The following is a 12,909-nucleotide window of genomic DNA, read 5'->3' on the forward strand; positions in this document are numbered from 1 at the left end:
CAGCTTTGGATATACTTGTGAACTTAGAGATGAGTGGTGTTGAGGCAGGCAGTACACTACTCTCATTATGTCTTTGTACGTATGAGTCTGTAGGCGGTGGTGGAAGAAGTTGGAGGTTTGCTCCACATCCAGTCAGTAAATACATGATGTGATTTGTACAAGTAGCACATAAATATAGAGTAGCCCGTATATACATCTTCAGACATCTACAGCTGAGACACTTCACTAGAGCACAACACAGTGAGTCATCATGAGCACCCTCTGGTCAACAGTAGAGGTGATGATGGATAGTGTCCAAGATATATAGTCTTCTGGATAACGAATGCTTGATGTGATCTATAAATGGCCTCACATTTGGATGGAGGACTTAAATGAAGACACCAACATCCAGAAATCTGAACAGCCGTGCACCAAAGAACAATCACAAACCAGACAAACCTGCAGCACAACGGGCGAATGGACCCAGAAAAGAGTGTTTAATACAACAGTGGTACAAAAGTAGAAGCGTTGTGGGCAGCAGTGAGAGTGTTCAGGTGATGCTGCCTGTTTTCATACTGGTCCTCTCGCCAGCTGCCTGTCACTAGAAGGAAGCAACACATTCTTTGGAGAGAAGCTTGTTATTGGCCAAAAGACTCATAGCTCTGTCATGGAAAAAGGTTTGAAGGCTGAGGCTGAGTAGATGGATTTTGGAGTTATCTACAACTCTGGAAGAATCTCCCCATGCTTCAAGGGGCAATTGATGGCTGTTCAACAGCATCGTGAGTCCCTTCAAAGCCCGTCTAAAGGGAACAGACTGGCCCATACGATGGAGGCCCCTGCAGATATAGGTCCCCTCTGCAGTGTCCACGTTTGTCAAAGAAGCTTTCAACATGTGTCCATTCATCCAAGATCAATTAGACTTCATTTGTGCAGCATTTTTCACATAAATGAAATGAAGCACAAGGTGCTTTACAGAACAGAAGCAATAGAAAGACAGTTTGACAAGCCTGGCACATGGACCGTGATACTGTGGGGTTTGTGTTCTCACTGCGTGTAGAATTGAAAGGCCGCTACCAGAAGACCTGCGATAAATAAATAGAACCACTTAGAGTTTTGTCAACCAATAGAAGGTCCTTAAAACTGGCATGATGTGTGTTCTAGTCTTCTAAATGTGTGGCATAGTTCCGAAGCAGTTAAAGTGGAGATCTGTTGTTCTGGGGACACCGAATAGCAAAGCATTGCAGCAGTCAGTGGTGCAGGTTATTAAAGCGCAGTAAAGCAGCGTGTCATCAGCATAGGTGGAAACTGACACAACGCTCCTGATAAGGTTTCCAAGTGACGCCGCCTGAAGGTTAAAAAGTGTAGGACTGAAAAATAAACCTTGAGGAACACTATATTTCATTTTACAGCTTTTGTATGAACCATTATTCAACCTCAGAGGAGTTCATCATAAATAAGACTGGAACCAGTTAAAAACAGCAGCAGAGACGATGGCCACCCTACACAATACACTCTGTCAGTTCATCTTTATGGACTGAAAACAAAGAATGTGAAAAAAGGATCTGTCTGAAAAGTCAGCTTCACAAAAACAGAACAACATGGCTCAGTTCGACTTCCTTCTTTCAACAATCCATCTAAATGAGTAATACGTAGATACATACATACATATGCAGGTGTGTGATGAATGTTGGTGAAATCAGCAAAAACAGTGGAGGGGGGACAGAACACGCTTCTTGCCCACAGGCTTTTACTTTGAAAGAAAGTACCGGAACGTGTCGTCGTGATTCCTGCTAGCTTTGATGCTAATTTTGCAGTAAACCCCGAGGTAACGGACACTGTCGGCAGCTAAAATCCTCAATTTAGTGATGTTATATTTCCTCGTCATGGATTATTAGATTTACTTTAATATAACGTGAAGTGTTTCGTGGCAATGGAGACGCGAACGTCCGCAGCATTGACGAACAAGTGCCGCCTGCTGTGTCGGCTGATGTCCAGAGGTACCGGGGCTCGTGTTTCATCAAAGGACGTGAGGATGTGTGAGGCGGACTGAGCTCTGTTCTCCACTATGTCTGTTTTCTGGAGTCAGTGGCTGCCGGCTGTCTGAACTCCTCGTCCTGTGTTGTGGCCGCATACAGTGGTGGGAGGGAGGCTAACGTTAGCTAGCGAGCGGTAACTACAAAATAAAAGGCCAAGCTCATTAGGAGGGATACTGATGTTGATCTTGAATGGCTCAGACCGACTGCTTTGGGTCATAGATGTGTGTAATGAGGTTAGCCTTTATTATACATATCCATGGTTTGGGTGTCCTGCTGATGGTGAGGCAGCGACCTGATAAGTCACAAGATGAGGCGTTATTGAGATAATTATCATAATATAATTAGCTGTTTGTTGTGTGCAGGTGTCTGTCCGCTGTGGTTATAACCGTGAGTGTCAGAGGACAGACGCACATCACGACCCTGGTGTTTATATATCTGTATCTCTCTGTTTTGTTGTGCCGTTAGGTCCCGCCTTCTTGTAGAAACGCACCTATCAGGGACGGGTATGGAGGATGATGGACTTCCCAACACCCAATCAGAGCCAGACACCCCGCCAGCCGTGGGCGGGCCAGAACGGCTGGTCCCCCGCTGCCCCTCCAGGACCCCTGTGCAACCCCCTGCCCAGCTTTCAGCATTTCAACCTGGGCTCTCCTTCTGACCAGACCCCCTGCTACAACCACCCGCAGGCGTCCCACCCGGACCCCCAGGGGGACCTCACTCCCTGTCCGTCCAGAAACGGCGCTCCCCAGGGCCCGCAGTACGCCCACAGCCCTGACCAGAGCGCGCAGCGGATCATTCCTGATGTTTCATCCACGATTCCAGCTGCAAGCCAAGGAAAGAATTTACCTCCGTGTTCTCTTCCCCTCAGAGGAAGCCAACCGATGCAGCCTTGCAGACCCCGTCAAATGTCACTTTACTCCCCTGGCAGCCCTTATCAGGCAGTATCTGCCCCGTTCCAGCCTCCATACATGCCCCAGGGTTTACTGAATGGACCCCAGTCACCTCATCAGAACCATCCACCTCTTTACCCTCCGTTATTTGGACAATGTGAACCCCAGAGCCCACAGTGTGTAGCTCAGCCTGCACTTGAGGGGGCGCACATGGGGTCTTCTGGTGGATATACTCATGATCTTGCCTCCCCCACCTCTCCCATCATCCAGCAGCAGCAGCAGCAGCAGCAGCAGCCTCAGTGGGCCCTGGCAGCGCGCTCCACAGGTGGGTTTACTCACAGGACATGCGCACACAGGAGCTGGTTGTTTAAAAGTCATTGGCCTTCTCAGTAAAATCCGAAGGAACCAGCACTGAGCAGTAAGACACTAATCATCTGGGAGCAGCCTGATGACCAGAGCCTCACATGTCAGCGTCCTCATTCAGGATGTCCGTCATCTGTATTCTTCTTTGTCTCCTCAGGAGCCGTAAATGAATCTGTCCCCAGTGCACCTGCACGAGACAGCAGCGTCACGCCGCAGGTGGGCAAAGTTTTGATATGAAATAGGCACATATGTTCATTTTTCAGTCAATTCATCACAATGAATGAGGTGACCTTTGTGTTTAACCTGCTCTACGACTGACAGCTGCTCCGCACACTGAAGGAGGAAGAAGCAGACATGGTTGTTTTTGCCTGAAAACCCAAATCGTGCTGGTTGATTTTCTCCTCGGCACCTGGCTGTGTTTGCATGACAATGAGCTGCTGTATTTCTGTCTGCAGTCTCCCAGCTCCGAGTCCCGCTATGGCCTGGACCCAGAGCTCCTGCCCAGCGTTGTAAGTGCTTTCATCCTTATTTCTTGTTCAGCTTCCTGCAGCTCCTCTGACGATGGAGGACTGTTTCTTGCGCAGCTTTTTCAGGGTTTTAGCCTTAAGAGTGAAGTCAGGAGGGTGGCTTTAGGTTTCCCAACACAGTTCCATGTAATCTGTTACTCCTGATGACTGGCAGCAGCTCAGCGTGTCGCATTAGCAGCCGCTGCTCTGAACAGCACACGTCTGAGGAAACCAGCAAAACGATCAGAGGCTAGTGCAGCAAGTAGCCGTTCCTGTCCATGTCCCTGAGGTGATATGTAGATTATCTTAACTCTCAGAACCTCTGAAGGAAATGGGCTGTGCAGTGAGATAAACGATGTTCTGCATGGTCACATGTTCATACGTGTTCAGTGTTTGTTTACATGTTTACACACAGACACACCGATGACGTGAAGGTAAACGCTGTATCCTGCCTCCTTCTGAATCTTACCTGCTGACTGATGAGCGTCTCTCTGGTTCCCTTTAGGTGAAGGTGATGGCGGAGGACAGGGCAGAGTGGGAGGGCAAGGTCTTCGTCTCAGAGCCTTTTTCCCGTCTTCCTCCTCTGGCCACTACTTCCTGTGTCGTAGAGGACAGAGGTAAACACAACCCTGTCTCGTGTCTCGTACGACCGGTGCAGGCAGCAGCATTAGGAAGGTTTATTGAAGCGTTTGTCTCCTACTTCTGGCAGGGACAGCAGCCACAGTTTATGCTGGAGGCCATGACCGTCGTTCCTCTTCTGTTTTGACTGTAATCGGTCCTCTCAGTTTCTTCAGATGCTTCCTTGGTTTTCCTCTCTCGGCTTTAACCTCACTAGTGTTTACTGAGCACTTCTCTGTCTGCGCTATAGTTGCTGCCTTTAAAGCAGCATCACTACTGGTGCACGACCACAAACATCCAAAGTAAAGCTCATGTATCATGTGACGTTCTGAGACATTTGTCAGTCACGTGGTGTGTGACGGGTGTTCTGTGCACTTTAAATCATACATTATGAAGGAAATACAGCTTTTATTCTGTGCCCAGTGAATGCTTTTACTGCTTTACTACAGATTGTTTCAGGAGGTAATTACAGAGTAAAGTAAAACAAAAGTGAAAATTGGATGCACAGGCAGTCTGAGAACTACAGACCAGTCATATGAAACCGTTCATGTGGCACTCTTAGGGCTCAGACCACCATGTGTGTGATGCCACAGGTCCTTCACAGGTGTTGGGCTCAATCTGTGCTTGCTGAAGGTAGATATCCACCGACTGGCAGGCGTCATGCCATCAGACTGAAATGGAAAAGGACCTGTCTGCACCGACGTTTATGACTCTTTAAAGTTCTGCCAGAGATAAAACGAATCCAGTGTGTTTCACCTCTGGATTCCCACGAACCCATCTGTCCACCGTTCAGGGTTTTGCCATAATTTAACCTGCAGCTCATGTTGACGCTGCGCTTGTTGAACCCTGTCTTAGGCAACGCGAGTCCTTCGGCCATCCGCTCCACGTCGTACTGCGTTCCCTGTGAAGGCCAGACCGCGCTGCTCAGCCGCCTGCCACTGGGGGCGCTGGTCACCCCGCTGGTGAAACAAAATGCAGGAGAGGTTGGTGATTAGCTGCTCCGTCTATTCCCTAGTCTACTAAAGTCTTTGAAAAAGCAGCGATGCACAAAACAGCGGCTGGACGCAGATGAGATTAAAGCCACAAACCGAGACTGTTGAACAGTTTGTCCCGTAGAGCTGCCGTAGAGACGGACGGATGTGCTGACTGTGTGTGTCTGTGGCCTTCAGAAGCCCCTCCCGCTGTGCAAAGAGACGGAGTGCGTGGTGGGCTGTGGTTGGTGCGGCGCCTCCATGTGCCCGGCCATGGCCTGGCAGGACTGTGGTCAGAGGTTTTGCTGCCCCTTCTGCGGCAAACTCAGTGAAGGTACGACTCAACACCAAGCACTCACACGAGAATCACGGTTTATTTCCCCTTCAGTGCAGCTTCTGTGGCTCTATGGGCCAACTTTGTTCTCTTCACCTGCTATGAAGAGACTGAAGAGCAGCTGGAGGGGAGAAGATCACGAGCTCCCTGCTGCTTTCCAAAGAAAACACGATTTCTGCATGAATGATTTGAGACGTTTGTTTTCAGTGTGGTTGAGGTTGAACACAGGAATTAAGCTGCTGTTTAGTTCGCTGTATTAGTGACCGCCTGGCCCGGTTACCACCATATTGACCTGGCCTGTTTACATGTTGGGATGGAGGCAGGAGGACTGCGGTCACAGGACGAGTGCTGCTGCAAAGAGCGGGACATGTTGATGCCAGACTTTGAAAATCTCTATTTGTCCGTGGATGAGAGTCCCAGCTGCACAAGTACAACCAATGATTGTGCAGCTTTGATCCTGATGTCCTGAACAGACCGAGAGCCGCCGACTGAATGCTCTCAAACTAGCATTTACATGAAATCAGCTGCCTTTGGAAAGCTTGAGGGTGCTCTAAGCACTAAATCCTGCTTCTTTGAATCGTAACAACGGAGGCGGGATGAACAAAGCAGTTAAAGGATTGTTTCCATGAGCGGTGATGACTGATCAGATTGGGTCAGAACTTTTACTTGCCTTTGGTTGTTCAGCTGTTTTCTTGACCTTGGATGTCGTTTCTGAAGGTTTATTGGTTTCCCTGTAGAAACACTTCTTCCCTCCTGTCTTGTGTCTCAGTGCTGTGGCAACACTATCAGCCCACCAAAGGGGTGGAAGGGGTTCGGGTCGATAAAGACAAGAGACCAGAACTCAGCATGGGCTCGTATGAAATGCTCAGCTCTCAGAAGGTAAACGTCGCTCTCTGCAGTTGTTGTCTTATGCTAGGTTATCTAACCCTGTCCTTCTCACAGCGTCCAGAATAGAAATATCTCGGCCCGTTACAGTCCCACTGAATTCGCTTTTATGTGGCGCCAACGTCTGACGTCGTTCAGTCGTTTTCTCACAGTGACTCATTTCTGAAGAAACGCCGTGAACGCTGCCGTGTGTGAACGCTGTGGTGTTTGATCTCAGGGTGAAGCTGCGGCGCTGCTTCTGGCCATAGACGTGTCTGGCTCAGCGCTGCGAGGAGGACACCTGGAGTTTGTAACCCAACAAATACACCTGTTGCTCAGCTCTCTGAACAGGTAAACGGGCGCTCACCATTCAGGAAGGTCTAAGCTGTACATATTGTTGACTCATCACACGCAGTGACATACCTAAAGCCTTTTTTATTTTCATTTTGATGATTATGGCTTATAGCTCCTGAAAAAACAATACTTTCCCAGGTCTGGGATAAATAAAGTAGATTCTATTCAAACTCAGAAATCCTGTATCTCAGAATATTAGAATACTTCATGTCGAGTTTGAGTAAATTGCTTTTTAAACGGTGCAAATACCGTGTATCTCTCAGCCTTGTTCAGTGCACGTAACCACGGTCATGGGGAGGCTGTCATCCTCCAGGAGGAGCCACAGAAGGTCAGTGCTGAGAAAGCTGGCTGTTGGCCGGCGCTGTAACCAAGGATATTAGTGGAAGTGGAAGACAAAGGTCTGGTGGTAAAAGGGGCAGCCTTGAGGAGTCTGTCAAGAAAAACCAAAGTTGGGAGAGTTGAACAAGGACGGAGGCTGGTGCCAGTGTATGAAGAGGTCTGCAGCGATCACACTCCCATGTCTTCCACTACATGCTTCATCTGCTGACAAGCTTTTATTCTGATGCAGATGTCCTCTTCGAGCAGGACTTTGCAGCTGCCCTCAGAGCCAAAACTAGGACCAAATCGTTAATAGCCCATATGGGGTACTGACACGAGGAAGATGAGAAACACCCAAAAACCAGACGAGCTGAAGGTCTGGTCGCCTTCCTGCGACGCCGCATTGCTGCAGTAGTTTATGGTCGAGGACTCCAGCTGAGTATTCAGAGTAGAAGTGAACATAGTTTTTGGAAGCTGCAGAGGGTCATGAACACTGCCCAGAGACTGACTGGCTGTCCTCTTCCATCCCTGGAGGAGATTCACAGCGTCCTCTGCACCATCAGGGACCCCCTCACACCCCGGCCACCACCTCCTCTAACTGCTACCCTCAGGGAGGCGTTTCAGGGCAATAAAGACAAGGACAAACAGACTGAAGAACAGTTTCTTCCCAAGAGCTGTCGTTGCCCTGAACGCCACATTTTCCCATCAGCCATTCTTCTTGAACACAATACCTCGGTTGTTTTTTTATTTTATATTCATATTTTTTATTCTATATTCTTGTTTTCTATTCTTCATCCCTCGAGTCTTTTTTTATAAAGTTTTATACTTTGTCTTGTGCACTTTTTGTTTCCTGATGTTTTGCACCACCCACGAGAGCTCGAATTTCATTGTGCTTTCTTGTACAATGACAATAAAGAGATTCTGAAGTTGGACTTTATTGTAAATCCTTCTGTTGATGAAGCCTAGGAAATATTCTAATATTTTGAGATGCAGGGTCTCTGATTTTCATGAGGCATAATAATATATAGTCTTATATACATGCTAGTTTATTTTTTATTTTTGTGTACATTCCATAAATGTTTGCACGACTTCTTTGCTGCTGTAACACTGAGGGATTATTGAAGGCTCATCTCGTCCATGCACCCACAGATACCTTCACAGCGTGCTCAGTGGTGTTCTTGTGCTGGTTTATGCTGGTTGAAATGTTAAAGCTTTCGTGCTGTTTGTGCAGGGAGCACGGGGATTCCTGGTCGGACGTCCGTGTTGGTTTGATGACGTATGACAGCAGGATCCACCTGTACGACCTGAGCCCCGCCCTGTCCCGCCCACACATGCTGGTCATCACAGAGACACAAGACCTGCAGCTTCCTGTGAGGGAGGGGCTGCTGGTGTCCCTCAGAGACGGCATAAGCAGCATTGACAGGTAGCAGACATGGCGGCTGGTTCGTCAGGCGTGTTTTGCAGGATCTGTACGCTGGCCGGCGTAGACGGCTGCAATACGAAGTGACATTCATGGATTATGTTGAGCCTAGAGCCAGAGCTTTCAGTGTCAGCGAAGGTGGCTTTCTTTTAACCTGATAGATCACCATGGTAACACAGCTGGCCTGCTCTAGAGGAGGCTCTGTTTAGTTTGACTTTTAAATCGGCTATAAGAAGTGTCACCATCCACTAATTCTTTCCTGGACTTGGTCTCTATGAGCGGTGCAGATTCTCTTCTGAAGGAATGTGGTATACCTGCAAACCTGTTGAGATGTACGTTAGGACCTCCTCTGAAAATTGAAATAATTCCCGTTTGTCCTTCAGTGTGGGACAGTGTCAGATCTGCTGAGGAACATGTTTGTCGCTGGTTTTTACTGTGATGAATGCTCCCATTGGTCACAGCTGTCCGTGATGACAGCATGTCCCTCCTGCAGGTGGACACCACCGGTCCAACGTCCTGATATGGGATCAAGCCTCGACCCCAATGAGAAAAGCCTGGGATAGCAAATGAAGTGAATAAGGACCGTCGTGATCATGATGTCGTAGCTCATCGTTGTCTCTGAATGCAGGTTTAGGTTTTGTCAAGCCAGCTTATTCTAAGGAAGCCTGGCTAAGTCAAACTTGCCTCGTAGTAGAACCGTCAGGAAACAGAAGACCTCCAAACAAACAGGATGTAACGAGACTCCAACAGAAAGGCTTCTCCGTTCTTTCTCCATGTCTTTACTCTGACGTGCTTCAGTTTCTGCTTTTTATCGTATAACTTGGAAGTTAATCTGAATTTTGATTCTGAAAGTCGACTCATCAGCAAAGTGATGGTTTAGTAGCCGATGCCGTCTCGTACGTTTTAAGACCACAGAAGCTATTAAAAGAAGGTGTTCCTGATGTAATATTCTTTGTGCTTTTATGAAAAACTGAATATGTGGAGAGCCAGTTCTGTCAGATGAACGTCAGGCGCTGCTGCATAAAGCTTGTGATGTTCGCAGTATAAATGGAAGAGAACATATTTTGGTTCATATAAAGGAGCTTTTTAGTGTCCTAACTACACGAATGTTGTCTGTGCTCAGAAATGAGCAAACAAAAGTGACAAAGCAAAACTGTTTCTGCTGCTTTGCTCAAGTTGTTTCTGTTCTCGTTGCTGTCGCTGGTCCTAAATGTTCTGAGTGTGTCTCTGTGCAGTGTGCTGCAGCTCATCCCTCAGCTCACTGCTGACTGTGTGGACTCCGCTGGCGTTCCCATGGAGCTGCCCATCAGAGCAGGCCTGGCCCTTCTGCAGGTGAGGCATCAGAGCGTCCACTCGGACCGGGCCTTGTGCTGTATTTATTGGAGGGTTCTGCTTGTGTATTCTGGCTGCACGACTTTGGCTGAAATCCTGATTATCCTTCAAACTAGGGCCTGAGCTGTCCTGGAAAGCTGCTGGTCTTCCATTCTGCCCCCCTGATAGAGACGGGACTCACAAACTCCTCCTCAGGGTTCTTTGGCACCAGCAAGCCAAAGGTACACCATCTCCAGAAAACTCAGTTTGTGGGCCGGACGAGGTGCCATCAAGAAGTTCTGAAGCTGCAGCTTTAAAAAGCAAAAACTTCACCTGATTTAAATGCTTGTGCAGTGATACACCGCTCGCTCACCCTAACTCCTGTCACATCTCTGGATGTCCAGTGAAAGCACTTGAAGATGCACATGTGTGATGTGTGGGTCAGCGGCTCCGACCCAGAGACCAGACAGCAGGGTTCTCACAGAGAAAGGTGATGAGCTTAGATTAGCATGAAGAACGTGGGTTCACAAAGTCCACAGGCGCTGAGTCGTCAGGCCGACGTAGCTCCAGCACAGAACCACCACTTGACCTGGTTTCATTTTAATGTTTAATGAGGTAACCAAACAGGATGCAGAGTTTTAATGACCTCCAAGTCTGAGAACATAGATGAAGTCATGAAGGATCCGTTTCATGTGTTGGTCGTGTCAGCTGGGAAATTCTGAAGAACCCTAAAGAAGTGTTTCTTGTTTTGTTGACGTGTCCTGGTGCTGTTCTGTGTTTTTAGATGGTAGGAGATGCACGATGAGCCAAACAAGCAGCCACGCATTCCTCTTTATGTTTTCAGTGTCATGTGTTCTGCTGTGACATCCTGAGGAGTCTGGATGAAAACGTTCAGTACAAATGACCCGACCTGTGAAACGGGCCACACAGAGACACTCGTCACTGTCCACGTGCCCTGCTGGTCTGATTGGGCTCCTTGTGACTTCTTCATTGTCCTCCAAATGAAATTCAAGCTGAAGGGTTGCTGTCGTGACGCAGTGGAAGAGTTTATGCCGTGTCACGGAGTCCTTGGTGTGCTTGAGGAGAGTGGCGGTTCTGTGAACGGTGTGTCGCTGCACAGGTCGACTGCTTAGACGGGAAGGCCACGTTTCCATCAGGTGTGGGTTTTGCTTCTTGTAGGTGTCACAACCGTTTTCTTCTTAGGAGAGTAGAAGTTGAAGTGGTGAGCCCATCCTCAGACCTCTGACCGTTGTGTTTACGTTGAACAGAGGCGTAAGGAAGATTTCATGATGACGTATTTACTGTGGTTTCCTGCTTTTTGTTCTTCTCAGTCCATCTTTCAGCCATCAGAACCAGCCGTCTCATTGGCCAAGGAGTGCGTCCGTCAGGGATGCGGCGTTCATCTGTTTGTCCTCTCTCAGCAAGACGTGGGCGGAGCATGGCCCGGCCACATTCCATACCTAACAGGTGGAGCTCTGCACACCTACGGCCACCTCCAGGTACGTCCACCAATAAAACAGGCCTGCTGCCGGAGGACTCGTGGACGTGGCTGAGCTTTGAGGAGTAACATAAGTTCAGATGACTGGAGTCGGTCTCACTAGTGGTGACCTTTAGCTCGACTTTGGTGAGTACACATGCTCCACGTACGGATCAGATCCTGATGTTTAAATGTCCGCTGCAGGGGGAGATGGACCGAGAGCGCTTCAGCTCTGATCTGCAGAGGGTCGTAGAGACGGACACCGGCTACCGGGCCGAGCTCAGGATATTTGTCAGCAAAGGTAAGAGATTTGTTTAGCGGGATGTCAGAGTGTTCAAAATACCTGCGATGCCACTGTTTGCGACTGTCTCGCCAGATTTGCGCGTGTCCGGCTGCTACGGACTGTTTGTCCCCGGGCCGAGCCCTGGACACGTCACCATGGCAACCCTGGACAGGTGGACAACGCTGGCTGTGGAGCTCGCCCACAGCAGAGCGCTGGACGAGACGAGAGGCGTCGCCATACAGGTCAGAAAGCGGCTGGGTTTGTGGTTTAATGTCCAGTAGATCACTCTGGTAGCTGGTCGTTAGTAGGACGGGTTGTCTATAGACAGCATTTACAGATGGATGATGAAACAGTGACTCTTGTCCTCTTCCTTCCCCTCCTGTGTGTCAGCTTGTTCTGTCTTACAGCATCCAGACAGGAGAGAGGAGGACCAGGGTTCACACTCTGAGCCTGCGATGCTCACATCAGCTCCAGGACGCGTTCCGGCACTACCAGGCCCAGACGCTGCTCACCTTCTACTGCAAGAAGAGTAAGGACTTCATACTGAAGACTGAAACTAATGATCATCTCTGTTGTTGATTAGGCTGCTAATTAGTTCCTCCACAGTTTACTTGTCTGGTTGATGAAATGTCAGAAAAAGGTGACGACAGTGTGACTTCCAAACTCAGGTGTCTTGTTCTGTCTGCAAAGACATGAAAGAAACCCAAAAACATTGACATTTAGGAAACTGAAATTAGACATTTTTAGTCAAAAAATAATTAAACTGTTTAATCAATAATCAAAATAGTTGATGGTTAATAGTTGATCATTGAGCTCGACTAAAGTTCAGCTTAACACGAGCACGATGGAGGAACACAGCTCGCTGATCGTCATTCCCTGTCTGCAGTAGAAGAAGTGATCAGTCAGGACCTTCAGGTGTAAACTGCTGAGGACGGATGTCCTCCAGCGCAGCTTTTTGTTTAAATCTAAAATATGAACTTTGTCTTCATCTTTAATTTTAGGAGTTGATTCCTTCACAAATCAACCGTGAGCATCACAATCTGTGGTGTTGGCTTCAAAACACTCCGAAGAAAACGTAAACGTGTGTTTTATCCAGTTAAGAAAAAAAGATTCATATTTATCAGGATTTCATTAACGTGACACTTCCTCTGCTGATACCCTTAATTAACTATTAGCCAATAGAGT

The 12,909-nt window shown here is 48.1% G+C and overlaps 1 protein-coding gene across 1 annotated transcript in view; it reads left to right on the forward strand.

The window, feature by feature from the left end:
* Positions 1-1,797: 1,797 nt before the first annotated feature.
* LOC103362347 (protein transport protein Sec24C) overlaps positions 1,798-12,909 on the forward strand; it is an 18,937-nt gene continuing 7,825 nt past the window's right edge. The window contains exons 1-16 of the mRNA XM_008288675.1: positions 1,798-1,976; positions 2,481-3,230; positions 3,426-3,484; positions 3,724-3,777; positions 4,280-4,391; positions 5,248-5,375; positions 5,562-5,697; positions 6,467-6,576; positions 6,800-6,912; positions 8,465-8,656; positions 9,889-9,985; positions 10,102-10,206; positions 11,296-11,463; positions 11,646-11,742; positions 11,818-11,966; positions 12,115-12,253. Coding sequence (XP_008286897.1) covers positions 2,528-3,230; positions 3,426-3,484; positions 3,724-3,777; positions 4,280-4,391; positions 5,248-5,375; positions 5,562-5,697; positions 6,467-6,576; positions 6,800-6,912; positions 8,465-8,656; positions 9,889-9,985; positions 10,102-10,206; positions 11,296-11,463; positions 11,646-11,742; positions 11,818-11,966; positions 12,115-12,253 — 2,362 coding nt within the window. The 5' untranslated portion in view covers positions 1,798-1,976; positions 2,481-2,527. The remainder of the gene's footprint in view (positions 1,977-2,480; positions 3,231-3,425; positions 3,485-3,723; positions 3,778-4,279; positions 4,392-5,247; positions 5,376-5,561; positions 5,698-6,466; positions 6,577-6,799; positions 6,913-8,464; positions 8,657-9,888; positions 9,986-10,101; positions 10,207-11,295; positions 11,464-11,645; positions 11,743-11,817; positions 11,967-12,114; positions 12,254-12,909) is intronic.

This window comes from Stegastes partitus, unplaced genomic scaffold, assembly GCF_000690725.1.
Source record: "Stegastes partitus isolate 25-593 unplaced genomic scaffold, Stegastes_partitus-1.0.2 Scaffold569, whole genome shotgun sequence".
Classification (NCBI taxonomy): Eukaryota; Metazoa; Chordata; class Actinopteri; family Pomacentridae; genus Stegastes; species Stegastes partitus.